The sequence below is a fragment of the Orbicella faveolata genome, unplaced genomic scaffold (assembly GCF_042242905.1).
Source record: "Orbicella faveolata isolate gen_17 unplaced genomic scaffold, um_ofav_v1 contig_36, whole genome shotgun sequence".
Lineage (NCBI taxonomy): Eukaryota > Metazoa > Cnidaria > Anthozoa > Scleractinia > Merulinidae > Orbicella > Orbicella faveolata.
Window position 1 is genome coordinate 1,745,532 of NW_028301565.1, and position 22,461 is coordinate 1,767,992.

Genomic DNA, 22,461 nt, shown 5'->3' on the forward strand with positions numbered 1-22,461 from the left:
ACGCGCAGCGGAGTGTTTTTGACGAACTAAAAGGTGTTTGGAAAGTGTGGTCAAACACTGTCACTGTCTTTAGTGTTTGATATATGTTCTTAATCGGAGCTATAACTAAAAAGAAAACAGAAAAATAAAATCGTAAAAATCTATGCCAATTAAGATCAGATATCCAAAGACCGTTACGGCCATTATCTCCAAAAACTTGATGAGTTATTAATGGCTTGACAAAGGACATTCTAAACGAACCAAGAGCGACTCACTTCGAGATGTGACACTAAGAGACCCACTGCCCCTCGGGTGTTGCGTAAGTTGAGCTGTGTGTGCAATCAGTCAATACAATAGGGTTGCCGTGGGAATCCTTTCTATTCTGAAACGTCTCGCCTCGCAATTCCTGCCATGATTTCGTGTCAGCAGTCTAGGAACCAGAGGGTTTTTTCATTCACTTTGACCGCTGTGACGACCTTTCAGTTCAGTAACAGGAAAAAACAAAGCCTCAAAAGTACGTTGCTTGCACAGCAGGTTTTCCGGAGCGGGAACACTACGATCAATATCCTGCTCTTTTTCCCATGAAGTGCTGGGAAAAAAGCTTTATTTTTATAAACCATTTCCCATCTTTGTTTCGCTGTTTTCTGTTTTGGCGGGGAAGGAGGGTGAGATTCTGGCAAATGGCGGGTATTTTTGGTGGTTTGGGGCAAATGAGAAAAAGGCATGGGATCATTTTTCAATTTACGGTTACAGTAAATTATTTGATTGGTGTTTGTTTGTTTGTTTCTTTTCTTTTCTTTTCTTTTGTTATCTTTTGATTTTTCCTCCCGAGGCGCGGTAGTTATTGTTTTGTTTATTTCGCCTACTAGGTGAGCCTGTCGAGACCCTAAGTGGAAGTGGGGGAAGTGGAATTGATCACTCAGGCGATCACTCCGCCGATCACTCCGCCGATGACTCGGCTAATCTCCCGTCCGATCGCTTGGCTCTCTCGCCCGATCACTTGGCCGATCACTCGACGGGAAGGAAGTCCTCCCATTTAACAAGATCAATATTGGAGACGATAAAGCTTTGAGTGATATAAAAGAACACGCAAAGAAGGAAACAAGATCAAATTTAGACTATTCTTTATTGCACAGCACTGAATGTATCTGTTATTAGGCGTAAAGATTAGCAAATCCATTCTCCCTTTTTGTTGTGATGAACTTGATAAGAAAATCTAACTACAACTGACCTGCTTGGTTTTTACTAAAGTTTTTTTTCTAAGATCAATTTTATGGTTTTAGATGAGGGTCAAAATAGTTTTGTAATCATCTAACTGCTATATGTATGGTTATTGACCAAGTGTGAGGTCAAGATAGCTGGACATTGGCCAAGTTCTTTATTTGCGTGTTTATGGATCAAGACGGAGTCGAGGTCCATAAACTCGCAAAAAAAGAACGAGGCCAATATCCAGCCATCTTTATCGAACAAGCTTGGTGAATAAAGGATTTATTATATGGCTTTTCGGGGAAATGCTTCTTGCGGGACACGGTGGGTAGTCCCCAGCGGGCAAGATAGTTCCATCTTGCCCGCTTGGGTAGCCAATCACAGGATTTGCTTCAGGATTTGCTTCATCTTGCCGCTCACGGAGCCATATAATAATCCGTTTTAATGATACGACATTTCTTTTTACTTGCTCTTCTAATTCTTTTTGTTGTTCTTGTTGTTCTTGTTGTTCTTGTTGCTCTTGCTCTTCTTGCTCTTGTTGTTGTTGTTGTTGTTGTTATTGTTGTTCTTCTTCTTCTTCCTCTTCTTCTTTTAATTGTTTGGAATGAATGATAAAATGGGTGGAGTCTTTCCACAGGCTTAACCGCTGATACAATATGAGCCCCGTCCACACTACGCCGGAGAAATTTGAAAAAGCAGCTTTATTTCTACGGTTACGTGTACATTCCACACTAGTCGGTCAAGGAAACGGAGCTTGTCGAAAACGCTCTAAAAAAAATCAGAGGAATTTGAAAACACCGGCTTTGCGTTTTTATGTGGACGGGAAACACTTTAAAAAGGACGTTTTTCGAAACAATGGCGCCAAGATAATCACGTGATTCCCCTGCCAGCGTCCTACTCAAGTACAAATCCAAAATGGCTGGTTATTGATGCGTTTTCAAATTTCTCCGGCGTAGTGTGGACGGAAAACGTTTGATGCGTTTTCAGAGTGAAAGCGTTTATTAAAATTCAGAGATACGCTTTGTTTATGAGGAAGTCAACATTACTGCCCCGCATTTGAAATACAACTTGCGCGTGTGTGTGCGCCTCCATGTAAATGCGAGAAAATGCGTTTAATCCCCCCAGATTTACGGCTTGCGCAAGCCACAATAACTAATGCCCCTAGTTGGACCCGAAGAATCCTACAACCAGTGGACGTGTTGTTTATAACAAACGAAATGGACGTAGGGTACAGAGAGAAGGCAGCTTACTGGATTCCACGGTTCCAGAAGTTTTCTCTTTTCTAAACAGATGTGTAACAGATGTTATGTTCATTTTCAATTATTTGTTTCAGTTGTTTGATCGGCCCCACTAGCACTTGTGCTATAAACATTGCCGAGGGTAAATAGGTCCCGGAGGTGATTTTAAAGGAATAGTATGAGGTTTAGTCGATCAGTACTAATGTACCACGTTACAAAGGGAGTTGTACCAGTTGTTATCTCATGTTATTTTCATATGGTTTGTAAGTCCCTTTCAACCACATACACTGTAAATCAATTTCTTAGTGTCTTTTTTGAGGCGCTTATCTCAATTTGCCTGGGCAGGGGCTGCAAAACCTTAAAACATAGGGAACACTAATGAAAAGGGAAAGCTTTCTTACACTTTCTCTGGCGTGTTACAGCGCACGTATTTGCATTTTTAATTACAAACGCACCACTGAACAAACTGAGCGAGTTTTGGGAACACTTTCATTGATTTAAGAAACGCATCTTTTCATCCAGAGCTCTGAATTGCAGAATTCAAGTTACAAACGGAAAACTGTCTTTTAAGACGACAAAAACTCTAAAGCTATAGCAACGAGAAAAATCTACGTATATCTCGACTGCAACAGGCAACAAACGCAGACCGAGTTTTGTCCGTTCATGAAAGAGGTTAATGAACTAGTAATTCAGCAGTTGTTTATGTCATAAAATGGTAACATGTTTATTATAATGATCCTGATTTTGAGAAGGTTTACCATCCTCGAATATTGAACTACGGGACAGTCTGTCAGGCAGAATACTTTCAGATCCCTTCCTCCTTATGTCCATTTGAAATTTGCCGCCGCAAGAACCACTTGACTCCAGTCATCATAGTTAACGTTACTGACGCTCGGGGACAATTTCAAAACGTATAAAATATTACAAATCAAATGAAGCTTTCTCTAACTTGACTGTTGCGTTGAAACGTTCGTTTGTTTGTTTGTTGATGTTGTTGTTGTTGTTTGTTTGTTTCTTTTGTCCTCTTTACGGTTTTCATTTCCTGCTACATTATTTAGGAGAGAGAAACAATGCCTCAGAGAAAATCACGTTTCAAACGCCTTTGACTAAAAGCATTCCATCGCCTTCATTTTGCTTTTAATTTTTTGTCGTGGTCACACGTACAAGTGAAAACGGACTCTGTTGCTTTTTGTGTGCCGTTCTCAAAAGGACACTTTTATAAAAATGGATAGGTTCACTCTCGGTCCAAAATGCCCAGCACTAACGTCCAAACCTGGACTCTCTTTCTCTCTCTCTGTTCACTCAGTACAACTGTCATCATTCTTAATATGGCCTGTATACAGTAGTAATGCAGTGTACCAGAAATATCTAAAACTGTGAACCTTTATTACGTTAAGCAAAACAAGCCTTGAATACAAAAGTTTCGAATATCACCCGAAAGTGCATGAAGTGCTTATCGCAGTGAGACTAGAGGGAAAAGAGAATAGCGTCTCGGAGAGAAGCGACACGCGTTTTGGGAAACAAAGATAACAAATCTCAGAGCGTTATTGTATTTATGCGCAATATTACTTCGGTGTGCTACTGTGTTTGGGAAAATTTACAAGCTATAACTTATGAGCAGTTTCTTGACTGACATCATAATTGATGATCACTCTTCATTCTCCGTGTCAAAAAATTCGTCTTCCAGCCTCTCATCCTTTAGTTCTCCCTCGTCTTCAAGGTAGTTATCCTGTTCTTCGTCTTCATAGAGCCCATAACCTTCACCTGCCACCTCACCGTCCACAGTATCGGCAACGTACATGTTCATGCAGTTGTGCATTGTTAGTGTCATCAGCTTTATAGTCGTCCTGTATGTTTGAAAAAAAAAAAAATGAACAAAATGCGGCAAGAACGTCATCGACACACTCAGTTACCTCCTCGTGTACCACTTTTTGTATTGTTGTCAAATTTTGACGTCATCTATGATCAATTACTGAACAGACGCAGAGCAACATGAAAAGTATTTTTGATGTATAATGAAGAAACCAAAAAACGTTATTGACGTCATCTATCCGTCTGTCCTCCAACTGAACATAAGCATGAAGCAATCAAAATGCGAGAACAATTCAGGACCTGATATTATCTAAAACAATATCGATAAAACTTTCAGCACATATTTATCGATCGCAACTGGTTTAACGTGCCCCCAGTGGTAATAAGGGCTTAAGGAACCCAAAATTCATGGATAAGAAAGCTAGACTAAGTGAAGGCTGGATTCCATGTGATCAGTACAATGGCTGCGATCATTACACTGAAAAAGTTAAGCAATCTTAACGACAACCGGTTTCCATGTGAATGCAACGATCGCTGAACTTTCCTTGTAGCTATCACAGTAGCAATAATCGTGAATTTAATAATTAGTTTACTTGCCAAGCAAAAAAAATGTTAATCACATTTTTCATGTTTGAAAAGTTTTACGTTTCACAACATGTTTATCCGTAGATCCCGATATAATCATCAATAAAACAAAATGGAAGTTTTACAAACTTTCACTGCTGTTCTAAATAACTGACCCCTTCACACAGGCCGAACGACAAATGTTATCTTTTGAAGGATAATCTCTGTTCCAAGGAAATGTATGCGGTAAAACGGTAAAACATAGTTAATTAATGTGCGTTTTATCAAATACCTCGTTGTTCATCGTCATGACATCGCTTATTCCCTCTCTGGCATCATTTATGTTTGCCTCTTGATTTACGTCTAAACGAAAGGTATAAGATAGGAGCTCAACAACCAACGAAATATCCACCTTAGGGCACCTCCAAACAGTCAATAAGCTCGTGATATTAACCACATAGAAACAAAGAACCGAGTCCTAGCTTTATCTCACCCTCCAGGTTGTTCAAGATTCCATCCTCGCTTTCGACTAAAGGCTCGATATTGTCATCTCTGACGTTCATGAGGTCAATAAACTCTCGTTGAACCAAGCCTGGCAAGTTGTTCATCACAGATCCAGCTTTGTTCTTCACTTCGTTAACCTTCTCTGTAGAACATACAAAGAATTATTGGGTTTTCACTTCAAGCCTCACTTCCATCAATAACAATTGGAACGATTAGAATTCTAGATACTGCGTACGTTCAATTAAAGTTGATTAGGTTTAGTATAACTATTAGGATAGCTGTAGTTACAATGAAACATAAAAGGATTAATTTGTACAGAGTAAAATTAGGCTAAACCATTAGTTTATGAGAAAGAGCCTACGTTAGATAACCATGAAAAACCATGTTCAAAGAAATGTGAGGTGCTCAAGCTTCTAGTGTCCTCATTTAAGCAGGAACTGAAAAGAAATTCATGTACACTACAGTGATATTTTATTTTAACAAAGCGCCTTGTCCCGAAAATATAAAAAATTGTCACGTGGAAGTCGATTGCCTGGTTAAAATTAATAGCATATCTTTGTTATCTCATAGCACTCTTGGCTGCAACGTTTGAAGAAAATTGATCGGAATCGCACCTTTTGCTTTATCCTTGTACTCTTCAGCTTTCTGTTTTACCTGGTTCGCTTTGTTTTTTACACTATCTAGAATACCACGTGCCGTCAACAGATCTTCTTCACGTTCCAGATTGGTTTGGCCTAAAACTAAACAACAGCAGCAACGATTTTAACATCGAACTTCTCTCAGTGTAGACTATTAGTTGTACCTCACCTTTCTCTGTTTCTTCTGGGATCGGTGGTCATTTATGAAACGAAAATCTCTCGTCAGTAGTAATTATTTTGGTTCTAGAAACAGTTTCTCTTTTCCCGTTAAAAAATCCTCTTATTAAATTGTAAGAGTTTTATTATATAAACACTTCATCCCCTGCCTTGGTCTTCCTGGGCACCTAGCGGCAACCAAAAAATTATACTTGACTCCGCTCTGAGCCGACAAAACACTTTGCATTCAGTTAATATAATTAAAATTCTATGTCCACGGTAAACAATGAACCTTAATCTTTATTACTTCTCCATGGTTGAGTTGAATCCAAGCACGTGGATTTTGCATATTTGATTACTTTTTGTTTTGAAAAGAATGTGGCTTGCCTTGTCTCCACCTAGCACGAACTATGGTTTGCTCAGTCAGTCAAAAGAAAATGGGGAGAAAATGTCCCATTTTAAAGAAAAACCCCGGTTTTTGAAGGAAATATGCCGACCTAAATAAACTGGTTATTTAACATATAATTATTAAACTAGTTCTCTTCGATTTGATGGCCAGACCATCGATAAGGGCTCAGTGAGGTATATACACACCAAATGGGTTATGGTTGAACCAAGGGAAAGGAAATAGTAAAGAAGAAACTGATAACGTGACAACTGTTTGCATTGTGGATGTTTCGCGCTAACCATACTTTTAGTTCACAACGTTATTTGCCTGCATTGCGACCAGTACAACATAACAATTATATGTAATTCACCCAGTCCTGACAACTCCCTATTTACCGAATACACAGGTAAAATACTTTTCTGTTGTTGCAAGACTACGAATTTCCTTAAACATAAATCAATCTAACTTGTCACTAACCATCATTTTTCCAAATTGCTCTCTCTTCTCCATCATTTCTGAAACCCTCGTAAGAAGATTCATCGAGCTTAATAGCCCCACGAGGAATGCTTCGTCCAAATGCAAAAGGTGCACCAGAGGCTAATACCAGGAAAAGTAGCAACTTTGAAGTAAACATGTCTGAACTCAAAATTCCGTTATTACTGTTAATTGAGCCGAGTTATTGCACCGAAGGAAATCAAAGTGAATAAACTTTGCAACAAGGAATCTTTACCATGCCAAGCCCCTGAAAAATTCCCACCTCCAAGCAATGCTCATTCACTAATAAGCCCTTGAAAGGAATTTTATTATTGTTAAGGGGGATTAAAACACAGAAAAGAGTTATATACATATGAATAGCCCCCGATCTCTCAAATTTCTCCTTTACTTGCTTTCTATAACACTATAGTTTCTTGCTTGATTTCCTTGATAATTAAGTAGAAAACTAAGGTTTTAGTGGAAGTAAAGCACTGATAAATCCCTGCCTCGAAGCGAGGCTTTCGTAACAAGACATGACAAAATTACTGATCGCCTTGAATGCTTCCTACGACCATACAATCAAATTACTGTATCTTCTTACACTTTTAATACACTCCAGTGGGAATAAGGACGCTTCATTTTCCATTTTGCTCGCTTTGAGCGAAAGAAGGATCATAGTTGAAAATAAACAATTGTTCATTTCTGTACTCTGGCGCTTGTAAAGAATTTTATTGCACTGATCGAAAAGCTTGGATCGGGTAACTTTCGTCGATTATCATGTGAACAAACAAAAATTCAATGAATAAATAGGTCAGGACCTAACGTCAGTACAAGTGCATTGTGTAAATCATCTTTCCAGAAACTAGTAGGACAAAGCACGATTTACTTGTTTACTCACGCAGGTCCGAGGAAAAGGAGAAGACGACGTGAAGTTTTAATGGAAAAACAATACCCTTTGTTTACAATTTTGCAGTTCGCGGGGACATCAGCGGGAAATCTCGCGCTGTAATTTTTTTTTTTTTAACCATGATAGATTCTGAAGCGCTCTGATGAAGGGATCTACAGTGTCACGGTCGTTTTGACATCACACAAGTATAATATTTGCGTCAAATGTATACTCAGTACAGTTATCAAGAAAAGCTCTGGTTTTAGTTCCACCCCCGGGGGGATGGGGTACTCCCTTATATGGGCTATATAGGTATATGCGGCCACACAGGTATGGTTTTTCAGCCGTTTTGGTCATAAATAGGGAATCGATTTGGGCCATTTTGGTCAGAAATAGGGTATGGTTTTTGCACTCTGGTGTTAAATTGAGTATGTTTTTAAGAAGAAGGTAATTTTTCATCTTCATCGATTAAACCATCAACAATAGCCCTTCATAAATTACTTTTAGAGCAACTGTGCAAGCCGCAACGGCCATGAATAGAGTATCGAATTTTTGGTCAGGTCATAAATAGAGCAGGGAAAATCGCACATTTTGGTCATAAATAGGGGAAGGGTTTTGGGAGCGGGCAGCACACCCCCAACAAATTTTTCTGGGAGTACACCGCCCCCCCCCCCCCGGGAGTTCCACCCTGTCCAGCATCCCTTTTGGCCACACGCAGCATTGAGAGCACTCTGTGTGGTTATGATATCACAGATTGCACTAGAAGATTCTTTTGGGTTTGTGTTATGAAGGGCGTCATGCAAACACTTGAGAAAGTTTGGGCGAATTGGAAAACTATTTTTGAAAATCCTTGCCTGCAGTCAGGCTGAGTGTACTCAAGCTATCGCAGTTTCCCTAACGTTCGTGTTTGCGTCTGCCCACGAACACATGTTTATAATTCCTTTCAAACAGAAAAAGGTTACAGTGTCAGTTTACAGTGTCAGTTTACATTGACTCCTGGGTGAATAGCTTGTCAGTATAAAGTCCGGGCATATTTGTATAAACTACCCAGTTGCCAGTTGTTTCGAGTTTTTCGCAAGTCATAGTCAAGAAACATTTAAGTTCTATCGTCAACGTCAAGCCATGAAACTTGCCGTCCTTCCGTTGGCCGTGTGTCTCCTTTTGTCCACAGCTAACGGACGTCCGATCCAGACTCCTGAGGGATTCTTTCTCCGAGGACATAGCCAACAAACCGGGCAACTGCAGATTGGGTTCAATGGACTGTTCAATGAAGTTGACGCAGAACAAACCTCAGGTAGCTTGTTTAGGAAGAAATATCTCTGAATAGTATGAATCTACTAGCGTTCTATCACGAATACCGTTCTCTGATTGGTTACGCTACTCGCTATCTATTCTGTTGTGGATGGTGAGTAGCCTAGCAGTGTGCGCTTTTTCTAAAAAAAAAAAAACTGGCGGCCGCTTCTTTGCGTTTTCAAAGTGCATGTGAAGAGGATTTAGATAATAGCTTTGAATTACTAGTAAATTTATACTCAACTAATTAGATTACTCGCTCTCATCCATGCGTGATAGCAATCTCATGATCTAATTCAGTGTTGAATAGAACCTTCATCAAGAGATTATATCCTGATGATTACTGGGTACATGCCGCGTGAACACTGGACACTGAAAAGGCTGCATCATGAGTATCCTTCACTGCTGGGAGTGAACCGGGAGATCACGATATAATAATTACATCTCTCTTTCAGTTTCTGTTCTCAAAAGGAAGTGTTTCCATTCTTTCACCCGAATATAAAGATTAGTGAAGTAACGTAACCGAGGTGAACGAGGAGAATTTAACAAAAGGAAGCAGTGGAAATCTAACCTCTTCAAATGCGAAAATATCTCAAGAAAACGAGAGGATCATGCCTATAAAATGGGTTCTAAAATGACTTGGTCAAAAATCCGTCACAGATGCCTCGAAAACAAAAGTTCATACTCTAAGGAAGAGAAAGACGCTATTTCTTTTTCTGTTTAATTGCTCAGTATTTTTCCTTAGGATAACCGATATACATCAAAATTAAACATATTTGATGTCATTATACAAATGAAGGTGGCTTAATGTCTGGTATGGCAGGCAATTCGCGCTGTACATGTATCAGTTGACGAGCTCGTAGACGGGTCGAAATACAATTAACGGGCATACACCGACCATAGTGTCGACCCAATACACACTTTTCAAAAGACTAAAAGGATAATGAACAATCATTTGGAGGTTTTATGTTTGTTTTTCAGGCTCAGCTGAACCTCCAGTGGGCAGCGGACGTCAGATGACAATAGAGCATTCGGCTGAAGGAAGCGCCAACATTTGGCAAATTTAAGGAGTACTCCAAATTCTGCACTGAACGCCCAAACAATGGGGAAATACAAATAATATTAACAATACTAGTTGAAATGATCTCCAAGTGATGTCACAGACGAATTTGTTGAAACAAAATGCGTAAACGAGGCAGTTAATTAAACAAAAACAAATCACAAAGTTTGAAATACAATTGTCATCATTTAACTTCATTAATAACAAAATAATATCCAAGAGGTTAATCTATGTCCAGAATATTGAATTTGCATTTGACATGATTAATTAAAAATGCTTCAAAAACTCATTAATAATTCATAAAGGAAATACAAAAGTAATGAATGTTTATCGAGTGTCTTTACATTTGATAAAACACTGCGGCTATCTTTAAAACGGGGAACGGGGAATCGGCGAATCGGCGAATCGGGGAATCGGGGAATAGGAATGGGGAACGGGGAACGGGGAACGGGGAATCTTTAAAATGAGGAATCTTTAAAAGCGGTAATCTTTAAAACGGGGAATCTTTAAAAGCGGGAATCTTTAAAACAGGAAATCTTTAAAAGCGGGAATCTTTAAAATGGGGAATCTTTAAAAGCGGGAATCTTTAAAATGAGGGATCTTTAAAAGCGGGAATCTTTAAAACGGGGAATCTTTAAAAGCGGGAATCTTTAAAATGGGGAATCTTTAAAAGCGGGAATCTTTAAAATGGGGAATCTTTAAAAGCGGGAATCTTTAAAATGGGGAATCTTTAAAAGCGGGAATCTTTAAAATGGGGAATCTTTAAAGTGGGGAATATTTAATAGTGTTAATCTTTACTGAAAAGTGAACGAGAATCTCTCAGTTTCCCACCGGAAGCTATTTATTCTCTCATATGTATCAACTCAACAGGTACAGAGACAGTTGTGGAATTTATTCATTGTAATTTTATTGCACGCTATTAAAGCACATCGATTTCGCGTGATAGTGGAGCGGTTCAAATCTCGATTCTCACTCTGAGATCCGCTAGACCGACCAAAGAATCTAACCGCCTGGATTTATCTTAACTCCGGACTGTGACGTTTAGTTTCGCAGCGATGGATATTTGTCGTAGCCTTATCATGTGCTAATGGAAGGACTTACGACTTAACGACAAATATATGGCAGGGAAAACACGTTTTTGATCGTTTAATCGATAAATCAACAGTCCCCTCAGATGACGTCGCTAAAATTCAAACTACAAAACTATTAATCATCCTGAGATTTTACTTTCATGATGTGTAAGAGCAGCTGAAAACTAATAGTCATACAAATTTTTGCTCCAAGTGGGTTCTTGGCTTTGTAATAGACTGCGCTTGAATTTCTAATCTTTTGCGTGACGCGGCATTTACATGACGGGCAAGAAAGCTGTCGTGTTGGTTAAGAGAGTGACTTATTTCGGGGAATTTGGCTATCTGAACAGTTCATGTATTAGAAAAAGTATTATTTTTAAAATGTTTTTGAGTTCTTGAAGAGATAAATTCACGCTTTTGTAGCAAAACTCAGTGACAGATGTTTCTGTTAGTTTCCGGCCGCCATCCGGATGGGCGCCAGCACGGCGTCTCCATCAAAATCTCTATAAATTTGGGTTAAAAAATTCTCCGCATGTCTTGCGTAAGAAACATTGCTGTGACCTGAATCTAAGCGAAAGTCATTGCATATTTACCTTCTTTCTCTTCAAGATTCTGGACTTTATCGTTTGAACTGTTTTGATTTTGATTTTGTTTATTTTGAATTGCATGACACTGAAAACCGGCAATAAAGCAATTCGATGCTCGATGCCCGAACGATGTGACGGCGAATTTCGCGTATAATCCGTCATTGCGTGCTTAATGATACCTCTTTCTACGCCATGCAGTCATGCGAAGACAATTTCAAAGTGCCCATTGCATTCACTTTAAAGAAGAAAGAGTCGGTCGCTTTGAAGGTCTTCCACAGTTTAAGTGGAATGATCTCGGCCAACAAGATGTGATAGGGGAAGGGTCGTTTGAAGCCGTTTTTATCACAAAAACCAGGAACAAGGACGGAAAGTCAAAACAGTGGTTGACAAGAAATCACCCGCTTTTAATAAAGATTCCCCATTTTAAAGATTCCCGCTTTTAAAGATTCCCCATTTTAAAGATTCCCGCTTTTAAAGATTCCCCATTTTAAAGATTCCTGCTTTTAAAGATTCCCCATTTTAAAGATTCCCGCTTTTAAAGATTCCCCGTTTTAAAGATTCCCGCTTTTAAAGATTCCCCATTTTAAAGATTCCCGCTTTTAAAGATTCCCCGTTTTAAAGATTCCCCGTTTTAAAGATTCCCGCTTTTAAAGATTCCCCGTTTTAAAGATTCCCGCTTTTAAAGATTCCCCATTTTAAAGATTCCCGCTTTTAAAGATTCCCGCTTTTAAAGATTCCCCGTTTTAAAGATTCCCGCTTTTAAAGATTCCCCATTTTAAAGATTCCCGCTTTTAAAGATTCCTCATTTTAAAGATTCCCCGTTCCCCGTTCCCCATTCCTATTCTCCTATTCCCCGATTCGCCGATTCCCCGATTCCCCGATTCCCCGATTCCCCGATTCCCCGATTCCCCGATTCCCCGATTCCCCGATTCCCCGATTCCCCGATTCCCCGATTCCCCGATTCCCCGATTCCCCGATTCCCCGATTCTCCGATTCCCCGATTCGCCGATTCCCCGATTCGCCGATTCCCCGATTCCCCGATTCCCCGATTCCCCGATTCCCCGATTCCCCGATTCCCCGATTCCCCGATTCCCCGTTCCCCGTTTTAAAGATAGCCAAAACACTGCTGTTCGTTTTTTAAACATTACTTAACTCATTCTCGTTGAAGAGACCAACTTTTCTGTGCGTGTTAACAAAGCCAAGAAACTGACATGGCTCAGCAAAGTTGAAAACAGGAATTGAGCTCATTGCATGTGGTAGTATGAAGAGGCTGAATGCAGCATTATGAATAAAGAACCAGGGGCACCCAACGGATGGTTTCGGTAAATTATCTGTTCGGAAGGCCTTTAATCCCCTCTGATTTTCTTGAGAGAATTGGCACCTCGAACTTTCGTGATATGAGAAATTTAATGTCTGTTGTTTTCGGACTGTTGAAAATGTCGTTTTGGGTACCGAAAAAAGGTCAGCTATCATTTTCGGAAAGGCGATAAGACCTAAGGTTTTCGGGAAATGGACAAAAACGCCCTAATAAATTCGAGAATACTCAAGTTCCCCTAGAATATCCGAACAGATAACATTTTTTTAGTGCAACCTAAAATTAACCTACAGAGCTTTAAAAGTACTCCAGATAGCCTAAAACAGCGTCTAACAGCATTCGAGAGAAAACGGTCGTTGGGTGCCCCTGAAGAACCAGCATCATGATAAGTAGCCTGCGAACGCAGACGTATTTCCGGCTGTCACTTGGTTCCGCCGAAAAATAACGTCTGCGAACCCGAGCCAGAAAACGATTTCTGTGACTTAGGAATTCTAAGCCAATCACAGTTTAGCTCAAATAACCCTAGAACTACTGCGCGAGGTATTCGCTGCGAAGAGCACTCGAGTTTCATTCTATCATGGAATCTGATTGGCCAAGGAGGACAAAAGTCATTACGACACAGAAATCGTTTCCTGGCTCGGGTTCGCAGACGTTATTTTTCGGCGAAACCAAGTGACAGCCGGAAATACGTCGCAGGCTACATGATAAGCACCCTGCAAGCAGAGTCCTTTCTTATAAAAGAGGCTCCGCTCGCAGAGTGCATGAACTAAAATGACGATACACTATTGTTTTGACACAGAAAGAAAGATCAATAGAGGACCGACGAAAAAACATATATAGATTGGAATGTAATGACTCAATGGAAGTATAAAACCAATTGAAAGGCTGACCGGACGGCTGGAAAGGATTGCTTTCAGCCGTGCGGTCAGCCTTTCAATTGGTTTTATGCTTTATTTTACACTGCTGATCCTGATCCAAACCAAGATCCGGCTTCACTCCGTTGCTGTTTTTACAAGTGGTCCTTGCATTTATCCAGTGGAAGTATGTTTGCCGTGAGACTATTCAATCATTCGACCTCGGTTTCTATCTCGTGTCAGATAGATGACGAGGGCGGAGTAAGTATATGTATAATAAGTATTATTTTTCAAAGCCTGTTCTACCTTAAGGAACAACATCAGCTGCAAAAGTTTACTTCGTAGACTTCGTTGACTATAAAAGGGGCCAACTAGGAGAGGTTTGAGCCATTTAAGGCCTTTAGTTAATTATTAACAGTCACTTCACTGACAACTGACAAATGGCCTAAAATTTAATTGACAACTGATAAATAGACAAAATTTTAACTGACAACTGACATTTGCATACCCCATCCAGACCTTTTCAGTTGCGTTGAAATAAGTACCTCCACCTGATTTTTATCTTTTTTTGCCTTTTTGGCAATTATAGTGGAATCTCGATTTTTCAAACTTCCAAGGGAAACGAAAATTGGTCCGAAAAATTGGATGGTTCGAGAAATCGAGGGTAAAATTACAGTGTTCGACTGAGGAGATGGAAGCGACTTTTGCTTCGAGTTATCGGGAAGTTCGAAAAATTCAGGGTCAAGAAATCGGAATTCCACTGCACAGTTACTACATGCATGGCATACAGTTTTCTTTTCTTTTTTTTTTTTTTAATTCTTTACGCGGGAACAAGGAGCCTATCACTAGGAGCGTGCGCGCTCCTTCCATAATAAGCCTATGTCACGGCATTTTTACAGACTGGTCTATTTTTAAGCTTCTTTTCCCGCGGAATAAGTCAGCTCAGTTATGCATGAGAGCGCGGTCGGTAACGGATAAAAATGGCGGTCTCAGGTGGACATAAGTAATAAAACACGCTAATTCCTTCTCTATTTTTAATTCCGTGCTTGTGATTGGTCACTGAGGTTCCCGCGGGGGACTGAATTCCCAGTAAATTTAAACTAAAAATAGCCGGCTACGTAGCAAGTGTTCTCGTACGAAGAGCTTTTCCGCATTCTGAGCGCCCGTAAATTGGAGTGAGAGCAAAAATTTGACGAAGCAGGGACCTTCGTGGAATTTTTGCTCTCGCTCCAATTTACGTGCGGCCAGAACGGGGAAAAGCTCTTTGAAAGGGAACGCGTGTTACGCAGGCTAAAATAAAAATAGAGCGTTTTCACGTGACGTCATCTAATTCTTAAGTAAATCCAAACCTAAAGAGCCACCAAAGTTTTTATCCTCATTAGGCATAAGAGGTACTAAAGCTATATCTGTTTACAACTCTCCAGCTCAATAGCGCTCTTCGTTTGGAAACCAGCGCATTTTGAATTTCCAAGTTATGGCGATGCGTGACACAAAGCTACGATCGCGTTTGTCGAAATATATGTATTTATCTCATGATTTTTAGCCATTTAAGACGTATTTGGAAAAGTGCTTATTTAAATGTTTATTTGTTCAGTGCAGATAATCATTGTCCCAGATAACCAAAGTAAGTTCCAAATGTTAACACTCTTTTCCGGCCGCCATGCATGTTGGTGTACCACTTAGAAACACCAACATGGCGGCTCCATACTAGGCTCTGTAAATTTGCGCCGAACATTTCGACGAATATCTCAACTTTGGGATAACGCACACACCTTAAAATTGGAGAACTTCTTTATTTATCTTCTGTATTATTACAATTTCTTGACCTTATCCACTGAATGGTTTTTGATTTTATTTGTTATTGCGTGACTATGAAAACGCTCTATAGATAGGTCTGTGAACGTGACAGGAATGTGGGATAGTTGCGCGCTCATAGTCATGGGTTCCTGGTGGGAACCGTGCAGCGATGCAACCACTCTACGTTCAGTTTGTTTTTGTTTTAAGATTTTATACAGTTATACCGAGAGGCACCCATTTTTTTTATCATCACAGTGAACAAGTGTCCGCATGTTTTCGCATTCTTTCATATTTTAAATGCGCGAGAATTTCGCCGATTCACAGCTTGAGCTTGGGTATGCTGTGGCCCAGAAAGCGTGTCAGTGTAGACTCTGTCCTTTTATAGACTTAATAGCTTGCTACTCAGACGCTTTCTGGGTTCGTCATTTTTCCTTCTCAGAGGAAGGAAAGATTGCTGGACGATCCCAGCTTTTCTTCGTCCATGCACCCTTTTTGTGTTCGCGCTCGCCAAAAGAAACACTCGTCGAGACCAAAAAATCAAGAAAAGACCGCCGGCAAGCGGTCAACGAAGAGGTTAAGCTACAGTCAGAGAACATGCCGTACGCAGAGTAAGTTATAGTCACGCAACGCTCTTCCTAGCGTCGCGTGACTTCGGACTAGCGCCCTTGTCCATCAGATGATTCATAGAACGTCACCCATGCCGAGTGTCACTTGAATGATGTAAATGGAAGTGTACCAAGTTACAAACATAAATGATAAAGATATATTCAAAATGCACAATTCTTGAAGGGGTTTCCGTTAGGTAGCCAAACAATACAAGGCATATATTCACCGGTTCTTTCTCTAACACACTATGAAAGGAAAGTATTGGATTCAGCTCCGAAACAAAGCTTTACCATAAAAGGTAACAATCTTACTGAAGGAACCCTAAAATCAAGCTGGCGCCCACCCCTTCCGAAATAAAAAATAAACAAGGAAGTATCGAAACGTCTTTCACTAAATAGGCGACGGAAGAAATTTGCTGAAGCACAAGAAATATTTTACTTTCTGTTATGAGATAACGTTGCTCGTGATATGACCGATCAATACTTCCAAAGACATGAAATTTAATATATTAGTGGTTTTTAGCTGAACTTCTGCCAGAAGAGATGATCAACTTTCAACTCCCAGACGTTCTTCCGAAATATATCACGGTCTCCTGTTTCCTCGCATTTCAGGTTCACTCGGAGTGGACTAAAACGTGTACATTCTTTACAAAACGCTTTTCCAACCATCGCTACTTTTCAATATAAACAATTTAGCAATCAAATATTTAAAGTTTCTAGTCCTCGTAAGCTCAGAAAGCCAGCTGTAGAAACCGAATATTGAGGTATGTCACGGATGAAATGACTTCCGGTACAGCTCAAGGATGTTTGCATAATTATAACTGAAGTCAATCAAAGTACGTTTTTCATTGGCCCATGCCTAATTTATAACTTTTAAATGACGAGTTGAGGGCCAGTCCGCGGTAGTCAAGAGTTGTTTAGGTTCCGAGGCCAGTCGAACCAGCGAAGAGATGACTTCTGATTATCAAGGTTTGTGTGAGTTTTCGATCAGTGCTTGTTCCATAATTTTTCGTGCTGATCATGTGTTCTTTTAGGTGGAAAGCGCTACGGCCAGCTTCGAAAAGTACAAGAGACAGATCTTGATGAGATCAACAAGGTAACTTAGATTGGAAGCGTGTCGAGTAGCACATATGTAAACCAATAAATCGCATCACATCTATTGATCTTTTGCGTTTCCGGTTTCTTCAGCTCAAACTTTTAAACTGTGTTTTAATTCTCTTTGGTCTGCATTTGTGGTCAAGACATTGCTTCTATTAAACGCCTCCAAAGCTTAAGCTGCGAAGATGACGCCAAGTGATTTTCGAAATTGAAACCTTAATCGTAATTTCAACCCGTCGGGGTTAAAGTTGCATTTTAATCATTTCTTGTCAATGGCCTACATATAAGTCAAATGATAAATTCCTCATTTTTTCATTCCAGTCATTCGTGACTAGCGGCGATTACGATGACGAGGAGGACTATCCGGATCTCAATGAACGTTTGGAATCGTACAAAAGTAAGTCTTGTCCGGGCGAGTCACGTTGTTTTAAAATTCACTTGCATAATTAAATTTATATAAATGCAAAAAGATGATTGCCGTGAAACAAAACGCCTTTATTCAAGTTTTCTATGTTTGTAATTTCATCCGTGGTTTTAATCTATTTTCTTTATATTTTTATCTTTTCGTCGTTTGCAGAACAGTTCATGGAATTCGACGAAGATAACTCGGGTGACATTGGTGAGTTGTCCGCTTGATTGATCTAAATGCGAAGTAAATATGACAAGTTATGTCAATAGAGACGTCTAGCTATATTTGGAAATTTTACTACTTCTTTCTTGAGCAATATTCTCAATTATGTATATAGCTTTGTTTGGAATCAACAGATAAATTTGGATATTTCGTTTTGTATTTCAAACCAAGCCATTATCATGTATGGTAATTTAAGTCCGTGTTTATTTTCGGAACCTTTATAGATGAAAAGGAAGTAAAACGGGTCAGCAATTTAATGCTTGTTATTTTTATGTTTTGTGTGGTTTGTATGAAGTAACAATTCATCTCCGCTTGTTATCGATCGAACTTTGTCTGAAACGCAACTAATAACTACTTCTGCCATTTTACCCTCGGGAATACGCGCCGCTAAGGGAAAAATTTTCTCAACGCTATATCCAAGCACAAAGGTTTCATCCAGATTGTCACTTGTAACAAAAGCCGCAAAACTGATCGCGCTTTTTCCAGTTCGACCATCTCAAGAAGCATGAGATAGAATGCAATCGGACCACTGATTCATTCGGGTTTTTTTACGAAACCGCAAGGGAGGTGAAACGCATATAAACAAAAGGCGAGCAAGGAGGGATCGGAGTGATGCGTCACGCTATTAAACATGTAAGGCGTGACATTTTTATTCCCCCTGTGGCGTCATGAAAACTCTTCTTACTAAAGCATTTGCGAGTTGAGTTGACTTATGATAAATATTAACAACCAAAAGATGCCCTATCCTTGACAGCTAGTCAACAGCAGATAAAATGAAATAAGTGGCAAACCGCTTCCTTTCGACAACCTTCTTTCATTGTACGGTAGCTGGCATACATTTCGAGTTACTGGCCATTGTAAACAATAAAACCCAACACGTAACCGCGGGCAATGTGAACTGACTCAAAGCTTTACGCCGCGCAGAGACTTCAATCAATATTGCACAACGTCACAGGCAGACATTCTCGTTCCCAGTCTTCGGAACAATTTTATATGCAGAAATTAGTGAACTTCATCAGACGGCAGAAAATAACAAAAAAACTTTCCTTCCTATTTTTGTACCTTTATTGCATGTTTCAAAGAACCAAAAAACCGGGAAAAAATTCATGTCATATACGTTTACAGATGAAAGCAGTGACACAAGACAAAGCTACCCGGAACACCCTTCCCTCTCTCCTGCGTGGCTTTGTAACTCGGCTGCAGCATGCGCCTTCCCTTGTAGATTTGATGTTGTTGTGATTTGATTACTTAAAGCTGGGTTTCACAGCGCTTAAGCATACATCTAAGCACATGTCGACATATGCAGACGCAGTAAGATGCTGATAATTAGCGTCTTTTGTTCGGGAAATTTTCTACAAAAGGCGCTAATTATCAGTCTCTTAATACTGCGTCCTCGGGAAGTCGGCTTATGCTTATGCGCCACGCAGAGACTTCTATCAAGGCTGGTTTTCAACAGCCGGCAGCAATAATCATTCTTGGTGTGCCCGATTGAAGATGTAGAGTAAAAAAGTTTACAGGCGCAAAGAACACCAACCTACGCGTTTTCATTTCCCCTATTAGTATCTGTATCCTTTTCATTTCAGACATTATGGAGCTCAAACGAATGATGGAAAAGCTCGGACAAGCGAAGACCCACCTTGAACTCAAGAAGATGATCGCTGAGGTTGACACAACAAACTCAGGTCCGTTTTAAAAGGGGACGAGCCGAAAGTTGCGCATGCGCACTTTCTTGGTCAAAATCAATATCCTCAGAGACCGCGGTCCTTTTGGTCAGCACCAGGAACTGCAGCCTCTGGAGACCGGAATGAATCACTTCAATATCACATCAGGCGAAACAATAACCAAAATCCGAATTGTAAATACAGTGGAATCCCGATTTCTCGAACCCTCATTTTTTTCGAACCCCGCGATAACTCGAACCAAAAGTCCTTTCCCCTCCTCAGTCAAACACTGCAATTTTACCCCTGATTTCTCGAACTATCCGATTTTTTGAACCAAATTTTCGTTTCTCTTAGAGGTTCGAAAGATCGGGATTCCACCGTAATAAGAATCATCACTTTCGGCTTGTTTGCTGATTTTGGAGAAACCGTCACCATTATTGAACAGTCATCCCGAGGGGTTGCTTCTAACAAATGGCGAACACCCTTAGGTCTTGGTTACAACTGCGTTACTGATATCTATTTCCTCATTCTGCTTGTTTTCCCACCAACACCCCAATCCGAATATCGCTTTACTGGTCCTTGTATTGGCTTTGTACTGCATAAAAACGTTAATTCTTACATCGCCGCTTTTTCGTTACATATTATTATATGAATATTTAGTTTATTCGTAGTAAGGAGAAGTTTATTTTTCTTACAGGAACGATTACTTATCCTGAATTTCTAACTATGATGCTTGGAAAGAAGTCATCTGTTTTGAAATTGTAAGTCCATGTTAAATACTTCTTCTGTAAATAGGAAGGCAATAATTCTGGTAACACCTAACGTTAGTGTGTTGTACAAAAAAACAAGGGACAACCCTCTCGCATCTATTTAAAAACGTTTCCAGCGTAGAGAAAGAAAATACAATACAACAGTAATAATAGTAAGGGGGTGCTTCAAGATTCAACCCTGAAAACGGACAAGCATAGAAAGTATAAAAAATTAAAGTCTTCGAGTTGACCTATAAAGGAGTATCCAACATCCAAAATGACCCCAAAACTCGCCAAAACTGCCGTTCAAGTATACACTTTTCGATCTGTGCCCAGACCATTTGGCATTTCACCCGATATAATTAATGGAACAAGTGTAAAATTGTTTTCCATGTGCGACACACCACACCATTGACCATCGAGGAACGAAACTTAACTTATTGCATCTCAAATCTCTTGGTAGGATCTTGATGTTCGAAGAAAAGAAGAAGGAGAAAGCGAAGCCAACTGGCGTGGCACCAAAGAGAGATTTGGCTAGCTTACCTTAAGCGTTAACGTATCTGGTGTTAGTCTGTAATAGTTTCGTAACCTTTTTCTGGGCGGTCACGCTTTTAGAGGAACTGGAGAAATATTGCGTGACTACCAAAATCGGATTCGGAGGAGACCAGATAGAATGATGGGCTGAACGTTTTACGTGTAATTTTCTAATGATATTTTAGTCGTTTTAACGATGAGAAACCTTTTACAAATGCGTGTTTTATCCGGAAATCAACGATCATGCTCAGGAAAATTAATTATAATGAATCCAAGTTTTTTTTTTTTTTTAAAGTTTAGTCAAAAATTACACTGAACTTGTGTTTTGTCAATAGAACATTAACGACTACTTGACGGTCATGTTTTATGAAAGCTGTATGCGTGTTAGCTTTAATGAAATATCCGTCTTTAAAGAAAGTAAGGAGATGAAATGAATTACGTATCTCATTCGTTTTGTGACAGAGTGTGAGTTTTACACGTGGTTTTATGACATTAAAATTCTATTTTCTCACGGCGCTGTAAGACTGTTCAATATCTATTTCTCAAATTTTTAAGAAGGTAAACTACTTAAGAACCCTTGGGGGAGGGTACTCGGGTCAATTTTTTGCTGGGTGTGTGCAACTGGCCTCTCAGAGCCCCTACCCCTCAATAGTCTTTTCTGTGACCAAGTAATTTTCGGGATCCAAACTTAGTCACTTTCTTTTTATGTGTCAACCTTGTAAAGCCCTTTAATTAGTTCATCCTAAAATGAAGTCTGTGACACATTTTTAAACTGGATTTAGAACGGTATCAACTCTTTTCACTGACCGTACTGTGATGAAATTTGCGAATTGTTTCTGTTCGGTTTTCTTGGAGAATCATTGACTTGATAAGATCAGGAAGGTTCGCTAGAAGTCCCATATACGATTCTCTAATGTAGGATTTCCGTCCCTTTCTCGTTCGGGAGGAGGAGAATGTTGACTTTGTCGACATACATGTACTTGAAATTGGGTTCGATGAGGTGTGACAAATGGGCTAGACTTTTCGCCGTTCTTTTTCTATGTTCCCTTCATCAGTCTGAACTGGGAGTCTAGCTGGCAATTCTATTGACAAATCCCCAATGGTAGAAGACAGCTGTTTCTCACTCTGCCAGCAGTTATGATTGCACGGCTTATAGTGGGTCAAAAAATGTTCTGGAATGCTATTAACTCAAAGAAATAAAGATTACTTGAAAACTTCACCTTAACGTTTTTTTATTTTATTTTTCCTGCTGGTGAAACCGACGAAACAAGCCTCAATCTCGTTCCCAGAGCCCACGTATCTTTTGGTCAGCGCCAAGACACGGAGCTCTAGATAATCAATTTCCAGACTCCAAGATTTTAGGAG

General features: G+C 39.8%; 1 protein-coding gene and 3 long non-coding RNA genes across 4 annotated transcripts; 2 read left to right on the forward strand and 2 right to left on the reverse strand.

The window, feature by feature from the left end:
• Positions 1-3,788: 3,788 nt before the first annotated feature.
• LOC149101952 (uncharacterized) lies at positions 3,789-5,208 on the reverse strand. The gene is made up of 2 exons (XR_016202564.1): positions 5,092-5,208; positions 3,789-4,270 (listed from the first exon to the last, which is right to left on the reverse strand). It is a non-coding gene; the product is annotated as an uncharacterized LOC149101952 (long non-coding RNA).
• A 716-nt stretch (positions 5,209-5,924) lies between these two features.
• LOC149101953 (uncharacterized) lies at positions 5,925-7,546 on the reverse strand. The gene is made up of 3 exons (XR_016202297.1): positions 7,216-7,546; positions 6,963-7,082; positions 5,925-6,043 (listed from the first exon to the last, which is right to left on the reverse strand). It is a non-coding gene; the product is annotated as an uncharacterized LOC149101953 (long non-coding RNA).
• Positions 7,547-8,859: 1,313 nt separating this feature from the next.
• LOC149101954 (uncharacterized) lies at positions 8,860-10,360 on the forward strand. The gene is made up of 2 exons (XR_016202620.1): positions 8,860-9,139; positions 10,117-10,360. It is a non-coding gene; the product is annotated as an uncharacterized LOC149101954 (long non-coding RNA).
• Positions 10,361-17,257: 6,897 nt separating this feature from the next.
• Positions 17,258-21,611, forward strand: LOC110053861 (allograft inflammatory factor 1-like). The gene is made up of 7 exons (XM_020760166.2): positions 17,258-17,392; positions 17,458-17,519; positions 17,843-17,918; positions 18,099-18,140; positions 19,736-19,834; positions 20,511-20,574; positions 21,026-21,611. The coding sequence occupies exons 1-7, from the start codon at positions 17,374-17,376 to the stop codon at positions 21,108-21,110; spliced, it is 447 nt and encodes a 148-aa protein (XP_020615825.1). The 5' UTR covers positions 17,258-17,373; the 3' UTR covers positions 21,111-21,611.
• The last annotated feature ends 850 nt before the right edge of the window (positions 21,612-22,461 follow it).